This window comes from Rhodnius prolixus, unplaced genomic scaffold (genome assembly GCF_049639745.1).
Source record: "Rhodnius prolixus isolate KJV_2025 unplaced genomic scaffold, Rpr scaffold_1, whole genome shotgun sequence".
Lineage (NCBI taxonomy): Eukaryota > Metazoa > Arthropoda > Insecta > Hemiptera > Reduviidae > Rhodnius > Rhodnius prolixus.
Window position 1 is genome coordinate 35676485 of NW_027411581.1, and position 24753 is coordinate 35701237.

A 24753-nucleotide genomic window follows, 5' to 3' on the forward strand; every position below is an offset into this window, starting at 1 on the left:
AATTCAAACCACTCCATATTTTATGAATAATCCATGATAAAATATTTTTTCATCCAAATACAACCATAGAGAATGTGAATTGGATGCATTTTATTCGCCAACGCCACAGGTTGGATGTTTCTGTTTCATATATTTGACTTTTGTCTTTTAGTTACTTTTATTTCAACAAGATAATTTATTGGGAAAATAGTATTTGTTTAAACCTGTGCTTTGTGCTCGGAGACTCTACAACTCTGCTGGTATCCGGATACAATAGTACAATATTGGTGTTACATACTATTTATTGATAGACGTATTATTTATTGGTGGGTGTGGTTTTTGTTTTATTATGGAGCATATTTTCTTTTTTCATGATGCAAAGTCTTTTTCTTTACAAGCTATTATATTGGATTTGTACTTACTCGCAGTCAGGTGAATCCTCATTAGTCAGATCATAAGTGCACTGCATAATTTGGGTTTTCAAGCCACATTTCATGAACCTAAGAGACTTCGCCATCAATTCTTCCGTAGAGTCTTTCAAGTCAATAGTACTGCCAAAGTAGAGTATCTCCTGTTCAGAAGAAATCATTCCCATAATAATCTTTTCCCCCTCGGAATCCTCTCGAGAGACGAACCCGTCTATGTTGATGAAGATCTACATAAACAAAAAACAAAACAAAAATCTGTGGATAAACTTTACATTGCTTTCTCTTTTTATGATATTTAGATTTAATTGACAATTTCTTTCCACCAATGCATACTCTAGGAATAAATCCTTAACTCGCAAAAATTTAGAACTTAAGTTTAAAGGCAGTTTAACCGCTGGTAATACGGCTGGTTAATTAATCATCAATAACAATAATAATAATAAACACAGAAAAAGTATCACTTCTAAGGCAAGATGAGGAGAATAAATTTTTTTTTTATTATAAGATTGACGCGTCTTTGCCAATATATCGTAAATTAATTGGAATTTTGGCTACGGTGGGCTAGGGCTTTTCATTTTGATATTCTGGTTTTAATAAAATTGATTTTTTATTTTTTCTAAGCCATTATTTTCTAAGTAAACCGTTCAGATGAATCTCAACAATGCTACTCAGCTAATAAATTTGCTTCATGTTCAAACTCCCATGAAGTAAAATAAAGTAATCGCCTATTTTTTCAGGCGGGGCTTAACGTCCAACTACCATTTACTAGGTGTCGTGGACGGAGGCGAATAGTATAATATTTGTTTCAGCTCACAGATACAATTGAAAATCAAAAGCACATTGAAAAAACAGAAAATTAGTAAAGTTAAAACAAATAGGTAATCAAAAATTTAAAACAGAAAATTTTAATAAAGCAAGAAATTAGTAATGAAAATGGCACACTACACGCTGGAACAATTTCAGTTTGAGTGGCGCCAACAATTAAGGATTTAAAAAATATAGAAGCGCCTAAGTTATACATTCAAAGGAAGATACTAGATACTAGCTGGAAATGTGGTTGGTTTCTAAATTGTCTATGCCTAACAAAACATAACAAGAATTTATAGAAAACATCAGAAAAAATAGGGAAAATCAAAATAAATTTGGGCAAGAAAGATCCATTACTCTAAACATATATCGTATATATATTTTAATCAAGTGAAGACAGAAATAGAAAAGTTCTATCCTCAAATAAAGACTTGAGTTGAAGGTTAATTCAAACTCTTGTGTAAAACGAGCGAATGCCGGCGCTTTCACTATTCGCCAGCTACCAGCCCAATTATTTTAAAGTTCGTGGCTCCTGCTGCACTAAGCCTAACAATATGCATAGACCTAATTGCATCTTTTGGCCTAGGGAACGATCGAGCTGCTGACAACAATATACACATTCATCATTTTTGTATTCTGTACACACAAGAAAGCTGAAAGGATTGCCAGGTTAAGGTGGCGTTTTAAGAGAAAAAATATTATTATTATTTTATTTTATATTATTTATTTACTTTTGTGAAAGTAATCCTACTCCGAATTTAATTTTCTTTTTAATTTTTGGAACAAACACTATTATTATTATTATTTATTTAAAATTGTTCTTAAAAATTTCATAAACAGTGTGCTGTTACCTTATGAAATCCAGCATCTACATCCATAAATAGCTGTATTGCTTTCGTTTTGTTAAACACATTGCGGCAAAGGATTTGTTCTAAAATTATCAATGAATTCTGTGTTTTCTCTAATTCATTGATAACATCCACACAACGGGACAGCTCATCTTTCCATCTAATAATAGATGTACAATGTATCACAGCACACCTAAATAAAAAAATCTATTAAATACACGCATTCTTAAACAGAATTAATTTTAATTCTAATTCAACTTTTCTTCAAACTTAGAATTTGATTAATATATTAAAGAAACTGTTATGTAAAGTAGTATTTTCTTCCTGGTGACTGGCCTCCATTTGAGTTGGAGATAAGTAATCAATAACAGCGAGTAGGATGTACATTGTTTAATTTGACAGCAGTAATCGGTTGTTTGATTTTTTCTATTTTTTGGCAAAAGACTCACTTGGAATGTACATACTAAACTTAAGAGACAGGAAACTAAAGCGACGTTACAAACTGTTCTCAAGATTACTCGACAAGCGTTCCCATCTTACTCTACCTAGACAATAAAGTGCTCATCTACAACACATAATGAAATCTTTATGGACTTACGGAATAGAAGTGTGGGGCTCTTCCAAGCGCTCTAATTATAACCGACTACAAACACTCCAATCCAAAATTCTTCGCAGAATCACCATTTTACGTTTCTAACCAGACCATGATCTCAAAAGATCTCAATGTTCCTTTTATACGCGACCCCATCACATCTCGGTACAAAAAATTGCATAACTCTCTCTCTCTCTCTCTCTCCACTACAATCCATTAATCAAAGAACTTTCTTCCCATTCCATTACTGAGAATTGTAATAGAAGATTGAGACGGAGGTGGCCAAGAGATCTACTCTTGGATCTACTCTAAAATTGATTTATAATTTTTTCTTTGTAAATTTGTAAATATCTCTCTCTCTTCTCATTCAGTCACTATTCTCACTCAGCGCTATTACTTAGTCAATTCCTCTCATCTCGCTCAGCTCAAGTTGTTCTCTATTCCTTATCTCACTCACTATCTTTCACCTGCATATCTCTCATTCCACATAGCTTGACAATATCTAGAGGGTTGTTAGTGGACAACTGCTACACACTTACGCTCATCTTCATCACATTTACTGGATGCTAATTTTGCAGTTGTAAGTTTTTCGATAAATAAATTTAAAAAACAAATATTTTCTATTTTTCAATTAAATTAGCAACATCATATCCCTTTTTTCCTGTGGGACCATCCTTGTTTCTCTGATGGAATGCATCATCTAGAGATTGCAACAACAGTTCTCCTCAGTCACGGAGAAATCTGGCTGGCCAAACCCGACGGAATAATCTAAACTTAACTTACATCCAATACTTATACTAGAGCATTATGTGTAGAATGCATTTTTTCACAGTTTCAATAGTGTAACTTCAATCATAACACATCATTCAACATCCCATTACACCACAATAGACCACTGGCAGATAAAGCTCAACAAAATGTAAAAAAAATTAACACACAAATAAACAATAGACCAAATATAACAAGAAGCTTATTAATGTATAATATTCACATAAAGAAGAAAACTTGGAACACACTTTCACATCTTAAAAAGGCAACTGGAGAACACCTTGTGACATCTGTGCCAAAACGTAGATTACAAGAAACCTTTTACTCTTTTAACGTTCATAGTAGCGTCAGATAAGGTAAGGAAGTATTAAAAAACTGGTTATAGTTTTCACTCACTGAAAAGTCTGTTTAACTTGCAAGGTCGTCAAATAATCGTCAAGCGCTGTTTTTATTGGCTCGAAATTTGATATCGTTTTACCTCTTTTAATCTTTCTTTTACCTCTAACATTTCCGTCACCATGTGGGCCCTCATTAACGACTTCCACACAGTGATTTGTTGTATCGAACAGGTAGTTGGACCAGAACTGAAAAAAAAAAAAAAAAATATTGAAAAATTGGAAATTTAAACTTTGTACCAAAGATTTCAGACCAAAATTCAAACCAAAATCTCGAAATGCCCAATATACAGAGGCAAAGATAGTGGGAAATAAGTGGGACATCTTGGATTGGCATTTTTAATTGGTCCTGATATATAAGTGGTGTGGCTTAATAAAATTGTTTATGAATCTACAAGATCTGTGTGTTACAAAAAATTACAATCATAAACGAGGATTTGCCTTATAATTTAAAGAAAATTTGGGAATTTTATCTTTTATATAAAAAGAGAAAAAAATAGCTAAAGTTAGGTGTTTTTCAACGTTACGTTTTTTCGTGCAGTTTTTGACGATCAACCCTTATACAACTGTCTTACCGGATAGTTTAAATATATATATATATATAAATAATTTTCCCTTACAAATAAAAAGTAGTAATACGCGGGATTCGAACTGAGGATCTCACTTACAAAACCACGCTCATGACCACTAGACCAACACTAGCCCAATATGTGTATATGTATATACATAGTATATATGTATGTACATAGTACGTATATATGTATATATGTACATTGTGTATATTGACATATACAGAGCGTTAATTTTAAGATGGCTCAAATGCATTTCATGCTTAAATGGTTAATCTGAGCAAAAAATGGTAGAGGAAAAATTTGTTACCTCTAGTTTCAGCATATGTAACCTGATTTTAGATTCCTGCTCGCACACGCGGCAGACGCGCGTCGAAATGTAAGGGTTCGCAGATGCCCCCCCCCTCACATTTTCATACATAGTTTTGAGTATAAAAAGTAATGAAAGAAACCGGAAACCGCAGTTCGATATATTCAAAAAGAAAGGTGCTAGAGGCCATTTTCATGAATGAGGTATCATTCGATTCTGAAGTTCATGTAGATGTGCGTTTTGGGGATCAAAGTCGCTGTGCATCGAATGAGAGAGGAGTAAACTCCTTGTATGTGAGGCACCTCAAAAATTATTATTACTAATAACTCTGTAAATCTTACACCCGATTTTGATAAAATTTGGGCTCCTCTACGTAACATTAAAGCGACTTTCTGCTCTAATACCTATTAAGGCGAAGTACTAAACTCAACTCAACTGTGGCATTACGGCCCGTGTAGGACCTTGGCCTCCGCTAATACCCGACCCCAAACCACTCTATCTAGAGCTTTTCTTTTCCACTGTTTTACGTTTAATTCCCAGAGAACATCTTCCACATCGCACATCTAACGCAGCCTAGGCCTCCCACTCGGTTTACTACCTCCAGAATGACCCTCCACGGCTCTTCGTGGTGCTTTTTTTTACTGGCTTTGTAGTTAAATTCTAACCTAGTTTCTAAAGAAGGCGGGTCAAAAATAATTTAACCTCCATAGCCTTCCTTGTGGTCCGATAAAATTTTTGAACTTAACTAACTGAGGACAATGGAAAATGCGAACCAGTAAGACAATGTGGTGACGCAGAATAGTCTCTGACTGGTAAATTGTTACAATTATTTACAACAAACTCCCCCAACCCTAATCTATTTTTAACTTAAAGAAACTTACTTCGGTACATTGAATCATAAACTTCTGCAAACTATATTCCAAGTCAGCTTCTTCCACTATCTCTTGTATATCAGTGGTTAAATAATATAATCTCATTTTATACAGTTCGATCAACATTAATTGAAGAATATTTTCGTCTGACTTCCTTTGTGCTAAAAAATATTAATAACAATGAAAATTACAATTACAGTAATGATGTAACCATAATCCTTAAAAAATGAACTAGCTCCTTTATCAGCATCCCACTGCTTCCCATCCTACTAACACTATAAGCTTTACACAACACCCCAACTTCACGCACTACACATACGTGTATTTAATTTTTTTTATGTCTAGAGAAATATATATTTTTCTGGGCATAACAAAAAGTAAAGATCTTCTATTTTAGGAGAAAAAGTTCCTAAATTTATCAAAACATGCTGTAGCGGCCGCCAATTGCTTGAAGCCTCTGCTAAAAATGATAGCGAGCATGCTAGCCAACGGCGCCAGAGCTCTTTGAGCTGGCTTGCCTTCTGACGAACAATTAGTTATAGCTGATCAAGGAGCTAGTGCGAGGTCAAAGATGTTTAATGTTTAAAAGAAAATTCTCGCCAGCGAATGAGCTTGAGAATAACAGATACTGTCAACAGTAAACAGTCAGAATTCATGAATGGGTTTACAACCAACTACTGAGTTGTGGTCAGAAGCGGGTAGTTAATATTCTTTGGGGTTGACGAGTCTTTTCAGCGGAGCTCAAGAATAAAGAGAACGCCGCCTTCCGCTTCGCCTGTGTTTAGGAGCGTGATGGAGAGGACGAATAAGCCGAAGCAAGAAGAGGTATCAAATACACTGTCAGAGAAGAGGTCAAGCAGCGTGACTGAAGAGAAGTGTGAATCCCCGGCATTCTCGCGGGTACTTGCAGGCGATTTGATTGGTTCTCTCGAAGAGCAAGATATAGAGGATGCCTTGGTAAGAGTGGACATGGAGTTAAATAGAATGAAGGATGTCATTACGAAGATGAATTTATGGAACGTAGCCTACGACAGTCTACTCAGACAAAATATGCCTGAGGAGACTGGGTAAGTGGGCTATGCAGATGATGTCGCGGCGTTAATTGCTGCTCGTTTAATGGCTTTGTTGGAGCATACCACAATAGGATGGGTAAGGAGGCTCAAAAGGATTGCTTATATTGTCCAGGAATGTGATGCCTACCACACATTTTTTGTTTGTGAGAGATGGGGTCGCCTCAGAAGAGATTTGGAGCAGATAATCGGGCGATTGACTCCTAAGATGATGGTGGAGGCGATGCTCTCTTGCAGGACTAAATGGTCGTTAGTGGCTAGATTTGCAAGAGATGAACTCGTCTCTAAAAAAAGATACATGGAATACAGTGTGAACAGGGTCCCCTGAGCAGGGGCAGGATTAAGGTCTAGCCTGATGTAATGCTGAAATCCAAACTAGGCTTGGATGTAGGGGGGGTGTTTTAGGTTTTAGCAGGTAGGCAGCGAGGGAGTCCGGCACAATGTGCGTAAGTTGCATTTCACCCCTCTTAAATATATATATATATATATATATTATTATTATTATTATTATTATTGATTATTTATCATAATATTATGATTATGATTTTTATTATTACTGAATAATAATTTTATTACATTAGTAATTTTATTATTACTGACTTGACCTTCTTACCTGACACTGCAAAAATTCGCTCCCAGTGTCTTTCTCTCACAGATGGGCGACGTAGATAATTTAAAATTAGCTGAAGTAATTGATCACAATTTTGTACCGTTTTAGTAATTTTTGTACACACTTGGCGTGGTTTAAAAGATTCTGGCAACGTACTAATAGCTTCTTCAATTTCAGTTAACTCATTTTCGGCCTCCGCAATGTCGATCTTTTTCCATATGCATTCTCCATAATTTCTAAAAAATTCCTGGCAAAAAAATCAATTTGTATATGTTATATACTCCCGCTAACACAATATATTGTAAAGATGATTAAAGGGTTTGGAGAGTATTCGCTAAAAATGTACATCTTAACTCTTACTTTAGTGAAAACTGGAGCAGGGGAAAAACTAAAGCAAATGAAAGTAAAACTTCAGGCAGAAAATTATCTACAAAAAACTCGTTTTGCAAGTTGTTTAAGACTAAGAAAGCCTATAAACTTGAAGATGAAGATGTGATGAAGAATTAATGAAAATGAATTGAAGAACAATCTGTGATTTTTCAACAAATCACTAGGTCTTAAAAATCGCAGCGAAAAGTTTCAAAGAAAAATTAACACCACAAACATAAGCTCAGAGATGGAGAAAGGTGGGTTTTATATAAAATTAGAAAAATAAAATGTTAGAACACTAACAGGACCTTCTCTTATTACAAAGCTCGATTTGCAACATTTCAACATTTCTTAAAGTGCTCAAAACAAATTTTCCTAGAAATTTATTACCACTTACAGAATTGGCTTTCTTGTAGTAGCTCATTAAGTGTGAAGAACGTATAATGTCTAGGATGCACAATATGGAAAGACAGAAATATCTATTTATTTAACAAGTTAAGGAAAAAAAAAAATTAAAGGCTATTTACTCGCAGTTTGAGTTTAATTTCCGACAGACGCGGAATATGCGAGCATTCTTCACATGCTGCTTCTAACGTGGTATATTTGAGTTTGGGAAGTTGGGACACCTCGTTAGTGTAGTCTATGGCACGTTTAGCCAATTTAATATCAATGAACTGCTTAAGAAATTTCTGAAACAAATTTTATTTTACTAAAATTATTTTAAAATAATATAAAATATATAACGCCACATGTTCATAACCTTACATGAGAGTGACTGGGAAGCAATACTTACGGAGTAAATTCAACGCACCCTATCGCAAACTTCGTAAATAAATACTTTCAGACTGACAAACATTCACGCTGAACAATACAACCACGCTAATGAACACATTCAAGTTAATAAATAAAGTCACTCTTGTGATTCCAGTGTATAGTCAATTTTTACAGTTCTGCCAATTTATTCATAACTAAGGCCTGTATACAATATACAATACAATGTACAATACAACGCCTAAATCTAACTTGGCTCAAGCAAACCAGGCCAAGTCTAATAGTGCGAATTCGGCTGTTCCCACTGAGGCGAAATAGTTCTGAATGAAGAACTTCCCATGATAGGGTTTATGGAACTGGTGACTCCCCTCTCAATGAACTCTCATCTACATTGAGGAACTGAATTTTATTTTATTAACCTGTATAAATTATCTCCTTAATAAAAACTTACATTTTAAAAGTTAATTGTAAGGGCCGGTTAAACGACAAAAGAGTCACAAATCAACAAGTACCCAACATTTCATTAATACTTCATTGATATTATTTAAGTAATTTTACTGCAATAAATTTTCAATATCGTTTAGAATTTATTAGATGTCACAGACCCTTATGCTGGCTGGTCTTTCTTCATCTACAAAATATTTTTTTGTTCAGTTAAGAGACTAGCTTCATTTAATTTTGGTAGATTTTAAAAAGAGGTATCAAAAAACTAATGCATAGGTTTGTTATGAAACGCTACTTAAAAATAAATAAATAAAAAAAAGACACTGGGAAATTCAAAATATTTTTTAAAAAATGCTTGCGCTACATAACACATTACCGATTTTTTTTTACGTCAAATTTAACTGCAAATTTATAGCATCAATAGGAAGCTAAATACCGTCGGTTTAAGTTCATGCTTTGATTCGATTGGTTGGATATTCTTTGTCAAGTATACAGCGTTAAATATGTGTATATTGTATATGTACATGAGTATATGTTACTATACATATACTACTAACTATATATACGATAATATAATTGTAGATATTATTAAATTAATTTATGCCTAGATCGATTACCCTGAATGTTATATAAATGTAAAATGAAATAGATAAAGATATGCATATTTTTAGTGCAAGCAATTATTACTTAAGTGCTTTATTAATTATTAGATCAAATTTTGATCTTAAAATTTCTTGACAAGTGCTCAATTAAGGGACTGCGTTAAATTAAAGTTTGAAAATGAATTAATATTACAAGGTTTTCATTTTTTATTAACTCTGTGTAATTTGGGCTCTCTTATTCTGATGTAATACGAATTGATGACTGAAATTTTGTTTTAAATCCGTAATTCAAATTACAATAGTAATAGACCAACACTCACTTTCCATTTATTTATTTTAAAGATAAATCACAAGCATAATTTGGATTAGAGTCCTTTTTAAGTTTTTCACATTTTAGTATTCTAACAGAAAAATTCTCAGGAATGAAATGGCCAACATAAAGGTCTGTGACGTTTAATAAATTCTAAACGATATTAATGACAATTTAATGCAGTAAAATTACTTAAATGATCACAATGAAGTATTAATGAAAGTTGGGTACTTGCTGATTTGTAAACCATTTGGAGTGTAATCAACCCTTATGCTTAACTTTTTAAACTGTAAGTTTTAGTTAAGGAGATTTTGTTAGTTTAATTGCATGCATTTAATTTTGATCATTTTTCTGAATGCGAGTGATTATTATCAACTTTCGCGAAATTTATAAAACTTGAAAAGCCATTCTTTACATTTAACCGTATTTCTTCAAATTCAATAATCTAGAGATATACACCTTTGCAACTTAAGAGAAAAACTATCAGTACTTTACATGCTGAGTGCTTAAGAAAAATTAACTACTTACCTCCTGCAGTTCCATAACCTCATTCCAATCCATTTGTTCACTTAAGGGGCCTTCCAAATAGTACCTGCGCTCGCATTCCAAAAATTTACGTTCAAATTCATTTACTAGACGTACTACCTTGGCTTTTAGTACTTCATAACCATTTTGGGTGAAGCTAGAAAATAAAATATCTGGTATGAAACAACAAAACATGAGATTTGGAACATTTGCTTCACCGTAAAATGTTTACTTTCTCTCGCTCCTTAAGATATGGATTTTGTCAAATGTTCGAAACCTATTTATCAATTATTATCACAATTTATTTCGGTTTAATACGTCAAAATTTTAATTAACTAAGCTCTATATTAGATACAAACAAAATAGATGAATGAGTAGTTGTACAAAGTGAAATATTGACATTATGTAAGCATTATAAAGCTAGGTACACTGAAGCAGCCTAATCAAGCATATTTACAAGATCATTGAAACTGACAATGGTTGGTTGGGTTTTCAATGAAATAATTGCTTGCACAAATGTCTTACTTTGAGTTTAATTTTAATGTATTTACTTATTTTAATTCCATATTATATGTATATAATTTCGATAAGTTTTAGCTTATCTTAAATTTAATTATAAATGATTTTAAAGCTATTAAACTTCATATATGGTTTATAACAAAATTATAATTTATACACACAGTAAAAAAGTCTCAGCACAGTAGTGTGTAAGTTATTTCATGAACAAATATAAATATTGGGATTTTGTTTTCAAAAATAAAGGAAATGTATTTTTATAGAAATTATTATGAAGTTTATTTTCCATTTAATAACAAAAAAGAGATAATTAATTTCAGTACGCTAGTGATAAAATTCAGTAATGGCCTCAAAATTGAGAGCAAAAAAAATCTCTGCAAACAATATTTTTCATCTGATATTGTCCACATTTATTTATTTTAATTATTGGTGTGGCCATTTCAGTTTCGTCTGAGAAAATTACGCGCTACAAAAATGAGAATTGGCGAGCTCTTTAGCAAATTCCAGATGAAGGCGCTTATTTTGTTTACTAATATTCCTTGGCCTTCTTCCTTGTAACTCGCCCATGATATCCCCGTTTTTTTAGACAGTTCCTAATGGTCTGGAGGGTAACATTAATATTATAGCCACTACGGATCATACCAGCAAGGCACTGGTTTAGGGTTCTAGTTCAACAGACCTCACCAGTGCCCGTACATGATTTGACTCAAGTCAAACGACCAGAACAGTACCGATTTTTCACAGAACCCACCTCTTGAAATCTTTTTACAATAGATCGTACACTAGAGAACCCCAAGTTGACCATTTCTCCTATTCTTCTATAAGTATGTCCCGTATATCTTAAATTTACAATAAGTTTGCTTCATTCAACTGTATGCAGACTTTTTTTGTTTATGTATTCTGGTTTATTTTTGTTAATTATGAATTATTTTTTTTAAGTTAGTTACTATTAATATTTCACGTATATATGAACAAACTAGAATAATTTATGTTTTAAATAACATATACTTTATTGTTGATATCCCATCATTAACACTATTTTAAATACTTCGAGAAATTCTCTTATGGATGTATGTGGATAACTTTTTTTACAGAGTGTATAGAAGACGAGGAGTAAAAAATGAAAACACCTCAAAGTTCCCCTGTGAAAAACTTTCAACGCGGAACATCCGAATCAAAGGAGCTTATTAACAAAGATATAATTGTCTAAGCAAGTTTAAAGACGTCATATACTGAGCCCAAATTGTTTTTAAGAGTAAAATATGATAGACAACTAAATAAATTACAATTTAAGGCTAAAAGGCTAGATACAGATGTTTTTGTTCTTCAAAATTATGGACAAAAATTTCCCTTACGCTAATAGGATAGTTTTAACAAATATCTCATTAAACACTGCTCATAAAATATATATTAAAATATTTACAATAATTGGTTTTCATCTAAATTTTTAATATCATTTTTATAAACAAATAAATGATATGCTGGCTGCAAGGGTAATAACGATGTCATATACAAACATTACATGATCCCTACAACTACTGTAATATTGGACATCAATATGCCAACAAATAGGTTAATAAATACACAAGGAGGATATTTTGGCAAAATTTAAAAACCACTGGCATTCACTCGACATTAGTAAAATAATTAACTCTAATTACAACCCAATCTATAGAAACTTATATTCTTCATTCCAGGAGACAGTTCAATTTATGACAGGACAATTTATGTTCAGACAAACGTAAATAAAGTTAGAATTTTAATGCAATTAAGATTGGCCAATAAAACACTGTTAGGAATTTATCACGATGGTAATAAACATGTTATAAATAGTGAGTTAACTTGTTTGAACTGTAATAGTAGAGAAATGGAAACTCAGTACAATGTGATGTTCGCCTGCACTTTGTATAAGTATTTGAGAGCCCAATATATTGAAAAACTCTTAAAACCAAATAAAAATCATAATTTATCCATTTTTTTTCAATATAAAATCAATAGAGGAGTAATAGCTGAATTTGTTTCTTTTATTTTTATTATTTTTTTGTTTAAGGAATTATTTGATTTTTTAAATGCTTTCTGTACTTTATATTAACAATATAAAACAAGTATTAACTCTTTTATTTCTATTAATCTAAATTAATGTAAAGTTAACTTATTCAATTAGGGCTAATTTGAAAAAATTTTCTTGATTTAATTTTTTTTATTTATTATTATTTTTTTACTTATATAAATGAGACTCCTTTATTTTGTTATCGCAGTAATGCTAAAACAATAAATATAAATATATCTAGCTATCAAATAGAATATGAACCAAATTTGGATGCATTGTTTGCAAACTCCTGAATATATGATATAATTCTATTAAATGAAACCTACTTAAATAGTGATATAAATACTTCTGAACTTGGATTGGATAGATATAATATTTATTGGATGGATAGAACATAGGCACTAGCTGCAAAAATTCTGGTGGTGGAGTCTTAATTATTGTTAGAAAGAACATACAATCATTTGAGTTAAAGCTATGTTCGAACACTAAAGAACAAAAATTTGTAACACTTATGTTTGATTCAGAATCTATACTGATTTGTGTAGTCTACATTCCTCCTGCTCCCCCTTTGCAGATTATGAATATGAACAACATTGCATGACCGTTGAACATAAAGTTTAGTCAACTAATTTTAACAAAGTGTTCATTGTAGGTGACTACAACATTCCTTCGTTGATTGGTTAAATGTAGTTGTTAATAACTTTGAATTTCCGCCTCCAGCTGGACAACTTGTAGATAAATATGTTAATGCTCAAATGCATCAAATAAATAGCATAACAAACTGTATAGGTGAATTCATTGATTTAGTATTCTCTACTGATAAAAATATAAAACTTATTTTGGCTGACAATATTTTTAAAAAGAATGGGTATCATCTGCCATTAGAATTTAGCATTATTCTAGGCTGTGAGAAATTGAGGGAAAAAAACCTTATCTAGACTTTAATTATAGAAAGTGTGACTTCAAGTGAATTTCGAGCTAAATGCACCAGACGTAAATACTGTCTTTGATTTGTTTGGACGAGTTGTGACTAATTAATCTCTGAATTCGCTCCGCGCAAGAAAATTTTTGAGTCAGACTGCCCAAATTGGTTTTCAAAGTAGTTAGTAACGTTAACTAAAAAAAAAAAAGAAGAAGCAGTAAATCAACAACAAGAATCTCTCGTACTTCGTGAAGACTAAGAGCACTTCTCTAAGGTACGTGCGCAATGTAAAAAAATAACTAAACGGGATTACGCATTCTATATACATGATGTACAATCAGCAATAAATGAAAGTAGTATAAAACATTTCTGGAACTATATCAACAGACAAAAAACCATAATATAATTCCAGATGTTGTCCACATCAATACCATCTGTACTTCGAGTAAGCAAGAATCAGATTAACCATAACCTATTTGCTGAGTATTTCTCAAGTGTGCATAATAAGCCTATTCCAGATACTGTAACCTTTAAAAATGTGATCTCTGAATTCAGTGAACATCTCCATGATAGAAGTCAGCACAGATGTACTGAGACAATTGTATAATATGAATATCAGAAAAGGTACAGGACCTGATGGTATACTATCTGTAGTATTCAAAATTTGTCAGCTTGCTCTGGCTCCGATTTTGGCATCATTATTTAAAAAATCCTTAGAACATGGGATTTTTTTTGGACATTCTAAAAGCAAGTTTTGTAGTTCCAGTTTACAAATCTGGAGATAAGAGGGATGTTACATGTTCTATGTTAATTGTAATCAACAATTACGAAAATTTTTGAAAAGGCTGTAATTGATATCCTACGTCCTTTACTTGACAATCTCATCCTCAGTCAACAGCACTGCTTCCATACTAGTAGATCCACGCTCACTAATTTGCTACTATTTGAGAACTATCTACATTCTTAAGTTACTGACAAGTATGTCGATGCTCTATATCTCGATTTCGCCAAAGCTTTCGATCGCGTCATCCAAACTAATTCAGAAACTATCCCATTGTGGAATTCGTGGATCATTACTTTACATGTTCTATTCCCACCTCACCGCAAGATATTAATCAGTTAAATACAAATTAGTAATATTAGAAGAATATCATTGAATGTCCTAAATCATCTGGTGTACCACAAGGCTTGGACCTTTGGCCCTTTTTTATTCAAAATTTTTATCAACGATATATCTACACGTCTAAATTCTGTAAATTCCCTGCTTTTTGCAGACGACTTAAAAATTGTTTACTGCCATTAACTCAGCGGAAGACAATCCTACTCCAAAACTCTCTTCACAGCCTGAATGTTTGGTATGATGAAAATGATATGAGCCTAAGCATATCAAAATATAAGGAAGTATCCTATCATCGTAGTCGGACGTGTATCAGCTTTGATTATTCTCTTCAAGCTAAAACATAACTAGATCTAATGCAGTGAAGGACCTTGGTTTTACGTTCAGTGCTAATCTTTATATTAAGCTTCACATGAACAATATAGTCACAAAGGCAAATAAAATGTAAGGCTTTATATAAAGATCCTCTCAAAAAGTGACAAAAGATGTCAGAACCATGATTGTTCTGTACAAAGTAATGGTACGAATTATTCTTGAGTATTGCTCTGCTTATCAGAAAACTTACGTCAACAAGCTCGAATCGCTACAAAGAAGATTTTTAAGATTGCTTTGATATCGTGAGACAAAAGCAATGACGGAAGTACCATACGATGACATAATGGAATTTACACGTTTGAACACTTTACAGTTTCGTAGAAAAGCTACAGACTTAATTTTTATTATTAAAATTCTAAATAATAATATTAACTGCCCTGAACTGTTATTTTGTTAAATATCACGTGCCAATAAACTATTCCTTAATTACTTGAAAGCATTCTTACTCAAACCTTTCTAATGGATGTAATTTTAGAGTTTTAACTGCTTACCTCACTCTACATTTGTTAAAATTTTCGAAAAATTTTACACTTTTCTGTATTTCTAAATGAGGTTTCAAAACCTTCTTTTTGCCGATAATGTACGAGTATCGATGGAGACGTCTAACGGCCATATTCATTTTTGCTGTTTCTCCTTTTGCTTCCTTATTTTTCGAACTTTTAAATTTCATTAAGTTCCTTTGTCCTTGCTTGTTTAGGTCGCCCCTACGAAAGAAAAATGCAGTGATTAATTTCACAGCGTGATAATTGCCCGCAATAAACGATTCGTGTTTTTTAAGTACTGTTTTGAGTTTCGGCCGTGCAGTGCTGCGGTCGGCATTTGGCCCGTAGCGTTATGTGCCACACAATCTGCATGAAGAAACCAGACGATATTACGGAAGCTTTCGACCGAGTTTAAGTTTGTTTGTGAATATTTAAATGGCCTTCGAAAGATTGAGAATCTGGCCGACAGTAAAATACGCGCTGCATTTCGTTTTCAAAGGTGTGAAATTCAATGTGAGATCTGTGATGTTTATGGAGAAAATTTTTTTTTGCAGTGGAATGGCACAGAAATGGGTTAGAGCTTTTAAAGATCGCCGCACGTATGTTCATGATATTGAACAAACAGGTTGACCTTTAGTAATTACTGAAGATTTGATGCTGAAAGTTGACGGAAAAGTGAAAGGCAACAAACGCTTTACGTCCAAAACCTCAGTGTCCTGACCCTGCTATCTCCTATTCAAACTCTATATTCTGTTTGTAAGTGCCAAAACCCAAATAAAATGCCGACCGCAGATCCTCACTTTTACCAACCAATTTTTCCCGTTCAAAAACAAATTTTTTGTTCTCATGGGATTTTCCGATTGAAGCTAAATCGAAAATCTGCACGATTGGATGGTGAAATTGTCGTTTCCTAAAGTGTAATCCATAATTCAAAAATTGTAAAACACAAAATTAATTCATAACAAACCTAGAAGAAGTGGCCGGCCTAAGATTTTAATTTCCCGTTAACAAAAACTTATATTACGGAAAATTGAGCTAAATCCCCACTAGTGCCCTTAAAATACGTTCAGAGATCAGATCTGAATTAAACATGATAGTTAGTGCAGAAACTGTGTGGAGGGTTCTGCAGAATGCAGGATACAATGCTAGGGTATGCCGCAAAAAACCATTCATTAGCAATGAGAATAGAAAGAAAAGAATTGATTTCGCAAACTTATCTTGACAAAGGGTGAAAAATTCTGGGATGAAGTGGTTATCAGTGACGAAAGCAAATTTAATCTTTTTGGGTGGGACAAGGAGGATTGTTTTGGAGAAGAGTGAATAAGGAGCTCGAGTTGAGGAATATTAGAACAACCGTCAAGCATGGTGGTCCGGGATCGTATGTTGTCCTTTCGTCCAGGTAATCTGCATGTTATAGGCTCATGGACCAGTCTGCTGACATTTTAGGAAAAAAATTACAGGAAAGTGCATCCAAAATGGGTATTCTTTCTAGAACTTTAACTTTTATCAGGACAACGACTCTAAGCGTAAGGCGCGTTGAGTACGAGAATGGCTCCTTTATAATCGCCCTAAAGTACTTGATATTTTCCAGTCCCCGGATCGTGATCCTATCGAACATTTAAGGGACTATCTGCAACGAATTCATCGAAATTTCCAAATCAACAGCGTTTCGGTCCTAAAAGAGAAATTAAAACTAGAACGGGAAGCGATTCCAACAAATTGCACAATAAAATTAGTGTCTTCGATGACTAGAAATTTGAAAAGTGTTATTGACAATGAGAGGGTCCAACTAAACATTAAAAATATTTAATTGTAAATAAAATGTGCTTACTACGCACATTACATAAGTGTAAAGTTTAGAGTATGAAAACTTTTTTGAGTCAATGTATGTATGTTTGTATACATATACAGGGTGTCCGGGCTAAGTTGTCCACTCCCTAATTATTAACGGTAATTATTGATGATGGGAAAAAGTTCAAATCGTAACTCCATTTATTTTTTGAGTAGTACCTAATGATATTATAAAAAACGAAATTCCGCTGCTGATGTGCAGGTTAGGGAAACAAACTTATTTTTTTTTTTTTAAATTGGAACCTCTATTTTTTATTCTGAATTCTAAAAGTACTTTTTCTGTGAGTTAAACTGTTTTTGAAAAATTAAAATTGCTTTTGTAGTTCCCAAGTTATGCATTTTTGAACAAAAATTTTGTTTACCGCTGTCTGCTGGCATTTTATTAAAAAACAATAAATGATTATGGATACGTAAAGCAAAAGGGTCTGTCCAAAGAGCAAAAACCAAAATGCAAGATGAATGTTTATACGAATGCTATCTTGTAAATCTTCAAGAAGCTCGGGAAGTGTTTCTGACAAAAAATTAAAAAAATACTCTCCATTAAGATTTTGTTCATAAAAGCATGGGTCGATTAATTTATTGTCAATCGATCCACACCATACATTTATGCTTATAACAACTTGATGGGACTAATAAGATAGATGGGGATTTTGGTCAACCCACGAACGGAAATTCCACCTTTTAAAAACACCGTTGTTGGTAAATTTTGCCTCTCCGGTCCATAAAATAAAAGATAAAAAATCTGGAATTTCCTCCGACAATGCACTCACATGAGCCAAAAAAGTAAGTCGGCGCTCTAGATCCCCTTCATGAAAACCCTGAACAATGTGGTACCTAAATGGCTTCATTTGATAGTGCAGGAATATTTTCCACTAGACAGTTTTACTAATTCCCAGAGCTCTAGCCGCTTTTCGAACTGAAGTATATATACATTCTCGCAAAATTTTTTCCTACTACTGTTCTAAGGCAACTAACTCACAAATTTTCTTCACATTACGAACATTTGGGCCATAATTACATCTTCCCACCTTTATACAGTGGGTAATAGTATTTGCATTTTATGAGAAATTTAACCTTACAGGTAAGGCTACCCCGCACCTAACCCCGAGACCGCACTATAAGAAATTTTTATAGAAAAATAATAAAAGTAATAAATCTATGAGTACATACGAAATATGCGTAAAGCCTAGGTTCCATTTTCGAGAAAGTGAACAATTCAATGAGTAAAAAAGTACTTCAGGAGGAATTTTCTTCTAACTACATTTAGCAATAAACCTCTCAGTATACAATAGAAGAACAGAAAAAATTAAACTTTAGATGGGGCTTAACCAATCTCTCTCAATAAATTAATTGAATTAATAGAAAATTTCTGAACTATGGGATGAACTTTATATGCATCTTTCTCTTAGTGCAATTACTGAAGTCTTGACCTATACAATTTCTTTAATCTCGGAATTTAAATACTTATTTTACTCATAAACATATTGCACAGCTTTAAAAACCGTATATAACAACTCCTTAACCAAAACTTAAGAGATTAAGAAGTTAAGTATAAGGATTGATTAAACGACAAAACGTACACTAATCAGCAAGTACCCAACATTTCATTTCATAAACTTGTAATTTCAGCCATTTAGAAACGTTTGTAAAAGCTTACGTGTTTTAATCAACTTTTATAACGATTTAAATTAATATTACTACAATAAATTGTTTAGAATTTAATAGAAGCCACAGACCCTTATGCTGGCTATATCCATGTATAATATATTTTTTGATAAAATAGTAATAAAATACGCAGACATTGGTGCTTCTTCCACAGTAACAAATTGGGAATTTATATTAACCCAACAAAATTATTTATCTTTGTTTGGCTATTAATGTAACCATTTCTGAAAAAGCATCTCACATACACAAACATCAAAGAGAGAGAGTTGGTACACCACTATCGTAATCTAAATCTCGTACTTGAAACGCAATTTCAATTCTGAATTCCTGAAGTTAATTGAGACCACAAATTGCTCACACAGTGCACAACAAATTAATATCTCCTTTATTAATAATTAAATTCTAAATAATAACTAAATGCAGACCATTTGAATAGAATTTAGACCAAACTGAACTTTGATGATCAAATAATTAGCAAAATACTTATAAATAATTTCCCTAAAAAATGCTATATTTAATTATTTTTAATGCATAACTGTTTCATAATGGGTAGTACTATTCAAATTAATCAGAGTGATCTTAAACCTACAATATATTCATACTGCTGTACTAAACTTACACCTAATTATTCTTTCCTAAACAAACAACAAAGAATTTCGTTTTTGTAAGTGGGTGTTTGCATTATTTTTTTTATTTATTTATATGGGGGTTTCAGCGTTTTTATTATGATTAATTTTAAAATTTTAATAGCGTTTCATGAAAAACCTGCGCGTAAATAGTTTATATCTATACACAAACAATCGTAAGTTATAAAGTACTTTAGTAATTATTTGATTATAAACTTCTTTTTAAGTACTCAATTAAAGGAACTGCATTTAATTATAATTTAGAAATGAATTATCAAAAGTAGTTATTTATTTTTTACTAACTTTGTGTAATTTGTGCCCTCTTATTCTTCTGAAAGGCGAAATCAAGTCTACAATTTCGTTTTAACTCGGGATTCAAATTACGACGTTAATAGACCAACTCGAACTCTCTTTTTTACTATTATAATGTGAGTGTGTATGTGATTATTATTTAGAATAAAGGGCATAATAAAAATAAATCAGAAGAGTAATTTGGAATAGATTTAAAATAATTAGCCTATTTATTGTTATTTTTGAAGATATTTATATTCATTTTATCGTTATTTTGATTAAAAAAAAAAATTGAAATGGCCAGCATAAAAGTCTGCAATATCTAATAAATTCTACATAATATTAATGAAAATTTATTGCAGTAGATGTACTAAAATGAAATTATTCTTATTTGAATATTCGTTTAATCAACACTTATACTTAACACTTTAAACTGTAAGATTTTGTTAAGGAGACTTTTCTTCCTTTAGGGTACAGTTTTCATTTTTATCTCTTAGTTTGTAAATAATATTTACCCAGCCGATGAAAAGTAAATATTTGGATATCGAGAACAATTTGTAGAAAACAAAAATGTATTAACATTTGAACTAACTTTTTAATCATGTAGTATTCTTTGTCGAATTCTTCCTCACTTTCTGCATAATGTGAGATTTGGTGCAACCCTAGCTCTTCAAGATCAGTTTCTCCTACATCATTTGACATTTTACACCAGTCTTTAAAATATCTGTTGCCCCTATATGAAGCGGAGGAATCCAAAGTTGAAGAATAATAATCTTCAGTAATGTTCCCCGCCTTTATATTATCTTCAACTGAAGGAATTAATTCATTTTTGAATAGGATGTCATTAGAATTCAAGTCCTTTACGTCGTCCAACAGATGGTCGGGACTAATAGGCAATTTATCTTTACTGAAATAAAACAATTCATCCGAATCATCTATTGTTAAAAGCCTTTTTTGTCTCTTATTAGGAAAATAAGATTCCTTAATCGAATAAAGAGTTAAAGCGTTCACATCAAATATGCTTTGAAATATGAAGTAAAAAATAAATATGAACTGAATCACATGTTTAATCATTCCTTCGGTATAGTCAGCAATTTGGTCTAAGAAATGAACGACACTATTTACTACACCATCTATTGTTAAAAGCCTATCAAGATGTTGTCCCGATTCATTTTGCCAGGCGGTATTGAATGCAGAATAGTCAATATGATCTTCTGACAGTGGAGCTCTCGCAAACTTCACTTTATTTGCCCGTTTTCTAATATTTTCATTCTTGATCTGCAAAAGTGATCTTGGCGCTGTGTATAAGGAATTTAAAAATGTTCCCTCTTCTTGACAGTAATTTTCGTTTGAGCTAATAGCCTTAAGCCTTGAAAAAAACAAACAAACAAACAAATTTAATGTAATTGTAGAAAATGAATAAAACATGTTATAATAATAAAAAACGAAGCGTTTTATTTTGGTGAACTGAAAGAAAATGAAAGCAAGCAAAAGAAAAATAAGTGGTGCTAATGGCATATTGGACAATGAAGTTGTAATGACCTAATGGCGATTTAGTAAGCTAAATGGCGGCATTAGTGCGCTAGAATATGAGATCATCAGTGAAAGAATCGATGCGCAGCGGTTTCACAATATGTTTTCTTCATTTAAACAGTTTTATATACTGAATAATAAATAGGCTATTTCTTTTTCCAGATCCTAGTCATTAATAACGGTCCTCGGCATAGACCCCATTTCACTATCCATCGATTTTTATGTAGTTTTAATTTTTTTTTTTTTCGCCAGACTTTGGAAATAATTTAATTAACTTTGAACTTGAAAGTGTATAGATTAGATAATTAGGAAAAAAAGCAGACAGAATAAAAAAGTAATATTTATATTCATTACGGAATAATTTACTGTAGTTATTTAAAAAAAGTTAAAGCTCCGTGGAAAATTTTCAAGCATTCAAAAACGTCTTGGTGAAACACAACTTTTTTACTCCAACCATATTGACAGTCTTTGTAAACGGTCCTCCACTAGAGTAAAAAAGTTAAATAGAGTATAGCTTTGGACGCGACAAACAAACGTGCTTTACTAAAACTTTCTTTTATTAATTAATCTATTTCAACAAAAATGTTAATGTTCGTTACTTCAAAATCTTTAATCTCCGAAAGATCGTCATCTACTGCTTTGAAATTTTGACATAAAGTTGCATTCGAATACGGGCCTGTTTTTTATGTTGCTTCGCTGCGGATTGAGCCACAGCAAAGCACGGCCGGGTTCAACCAATCTATTGTGTATAAACAAAATCATTTAATAAAATCCAACGCCTAGGCCAAGACTCGAACCCAGCACAATGCTTTAGCTTCGCAGGACTCGCCTCTAACCGCTCGGCTCTGCTACAGTGTTCCGTAGTATGTGGTAATCCTTCTCAGATTGCTAAGTGTATGGTTGGACGAACGGCAGAGTGACAATGGAAAGATTACACAGCAATGTATTGAGATGAGGAAGTAGCTCCCCATCATACATACATACCACAGATGTTCTTGAGAGAACGACCTGAAATTTCTATTTCTGTTATTGTTGAAGGAGTAACAAATTCTAGCAACGAAGAGAAACACTGTCTTGTTGAAAGAAAGCAGAAACATGAGAATCAAAACTCATTTTAACACTTCTAAAATTGAATCCAAAAATCAGAGATGACCTAAAAACAGTTCCTATTGAACCACATCTCATAACACCTTCTTACGGCCGCCCGTAAATAGCCAACCAAAATCCATTCAAGAACCTTCTCCCTCTATTCTGATCTAATTATTTCGGTCCAAACTCTGAGTGTGTATTCTGAAGAAGATTTCTCTTTCTTGCATTCTGCTAATTCATCATCCCGTTTAGAAATCGTAATTTTCCGTAAAACTTGTGGCAATCCTTAGCCTAAGGGAAGTTAGTATTCTACTTTCTCATTAAATGAAGATTGATTATTGTACTAGAGATAAATCTTTACAATGCCGTAAAATCACTTCTGCGTAGGGCAATTCTGTTCTCGTATGGGTTAGGCGCTCCAGAAAAGACTAGTACACTAAATAATATATAAACACATATTAAAACGCGTCAACTGAGGTCAACAACTCAGAATATTTCAAACGTAAGTCAAAAAGTAAGAATCGCTATTTAAAGCTCGATTTGAGCGCCTTCAAGGGGAGTTCGCAATTCGGAAGAAAATCCAAGTAATAAATTTTCAGCAATCAACTTCGTGTTTTGTAGTACTAAGTTACACAGTAATTTAAAATTCATTTTAATTACCAGTTTGATAAATAATCTCCACATTCTATCTGATACTTTCTTGGTCTAAAATGCACTGAATCCAGCTTATCATACCTGAAAAAAATTAATTGATATATTTTATCGGAAAAGCATATAAACAGAGAAAGTGAGCTAGATTTGTACACCGGTTATAAAGGGTACGAGTACAAGGTACATTAATTATTTCTCGTCAAAGGAGCATCTACAGCTCACTGTCAGACTTTGGCTTATCTTAAAGCCAAGGCAGGCGTTCACATCACTATCTACATGAATTCAAATGTTGATTGAAATGTTTGTTCCAAAGTGAAATACAGGTGAAATTTTAGAAATCAAAATAGAGACAACAGACCTGCTTTTACTGCATACTAACTTCACTTAACGGGAAAGATTATACGAGCAAAATTTATGCTCATTTAAAACCCACGCACAAGTAGAAACTGTACAGAGAGGAAGTCCTGATCATGAACTGAAATAACTGAGGTCGAAAAGGTGAAGAAGGGTGATCCGGAAATGGGAGGAGTTGGAATTAGAAGCATAAAATGTAAACGAATTGGGTGGAAATAAAGGAAATATATTCAAGAAAATTGTAAATAAAATTAAAAGAATAACTTTCGTCTTTCAGAGGTTTTTCAAACTTGAATTCCAGCCACATCCATTAATTTCCTTTAAAAGTGTAAAAGTAACCAACCACTACTTTATGATTGACCTTTTGTGACTGTGGTGGTGAAGAAGCTCTCTCGTTGATGGATTTCGGTAGAGGTTACGTGCAATTCTTTAAGAATATGAATTCGAGCTGAGAGTGATTTTTGTTTTTGAGATATTTGGTTCATATACATGTACTTAAGATCAATCATTTTGGCATTGATTCTTGTTAAACTATTTCTCCGCAAATGTGTGCCTCCTTGAGTGCCTTACGGTATGAGGACATCCATTATCTTCCTCAGCAACATTTATTTAGTAGAATCCATAATTTACCAATAAGTACAGTGTACTTATATATAAGAATATATAATATATTATACAGAAAAGGCAAATGCGACGTAAGGTCACATTGCACAGTGCCAACAAGAGGCTAAATAGATGGAAATTATTACCTATATAGTAATAGGTTTAGGATGATTAGATGAAAACAGTAGGTAGGAGACAAAAGTAGACGTGTTAGAAGATTTCGCTATTCACAGTAGTGAATCTGCACAGATGAAGGTAAATGTCGCTAGCTGGATGGTAAAAGCCAATGCCAAAAAGCAAAAAAAGAAATAATAAAAAATAAACAATAATAATAATAATAATAATGAGTAACACTTTAA

The 24753-nt window shown here is 32.7% G+C and overlaps 1 protein-coding gene and 1 long non-coding RNA gene across 5 annotated transcripts in view; one reads left to right on the forward strand and one right to left on the reverse strand.

Annotated features, from left to right (window-relative positions):
* LOC141448121 (uncharacterized) overlaps window positions 1-12791 on the forward strand; it is a 36742-nt gene extending 23951 nt beyond the window's left edge. The window contains exon 4 of the long non-coding RNA XR_012454853.1: window positions 11880-12791. This is a non-coding gene — a long non-coding RNA (uncharacterized lncRNA). The remainder of the gene's footprint in view (window positions 1-11879) is intronic.
* LOC141448111 (uncharacterized) overlaps window positions 1-24753 on the reverse strand; it is a 126135-nt gene that overhangs the window by 61177 nt on the left and 40205 nt on the right. For 3 of the 4 annotated variants that reach the window (XR_012454852.1, XM_074116203.1, XM_074116193.1), the window contains exons 19-28: window positions 23447-23521; window positions 20757-21533; window positions 15741-15953; window positions 10273-10426; window positions 8145-8306; window positions 7252-7495; window positions 5578-5729; window positions 3819-4006; window positions 2066-2255; window positions 402-634 (exon numbers count right to left, since the gene is read on the reverse strand). Coding sequence is in view for 3 of the 4 variants with exons in the window: in XM_074116203.1 (XP_073972304.1) it covers window positions 402-634; window positions 2066-2255; window positions 3819-4006; window positions 5578-5729; window positions 7252-7495; window positions 8145-8306; window positions 10273-10426; window positions 15741-15953; window positions 20757-21533; window positions 23447-23521 (2388 nt within the window). In the remaining variant the exon portion in view is untranslated. The remainder of the gene's footprint in view (window positions 1-401; window positions 635-2065; window positions 2256-3818; window positions 4007-5577; window positions 5730-7251; window positions 7496-8144; window positions 8307-10272; window positions 10427-15740; window positions 15954-20756; window positions 21534-23446; window positions 23522-24753) is intronic. The other variant, XM_074116214.1, reaches the window with a different exon arrangement.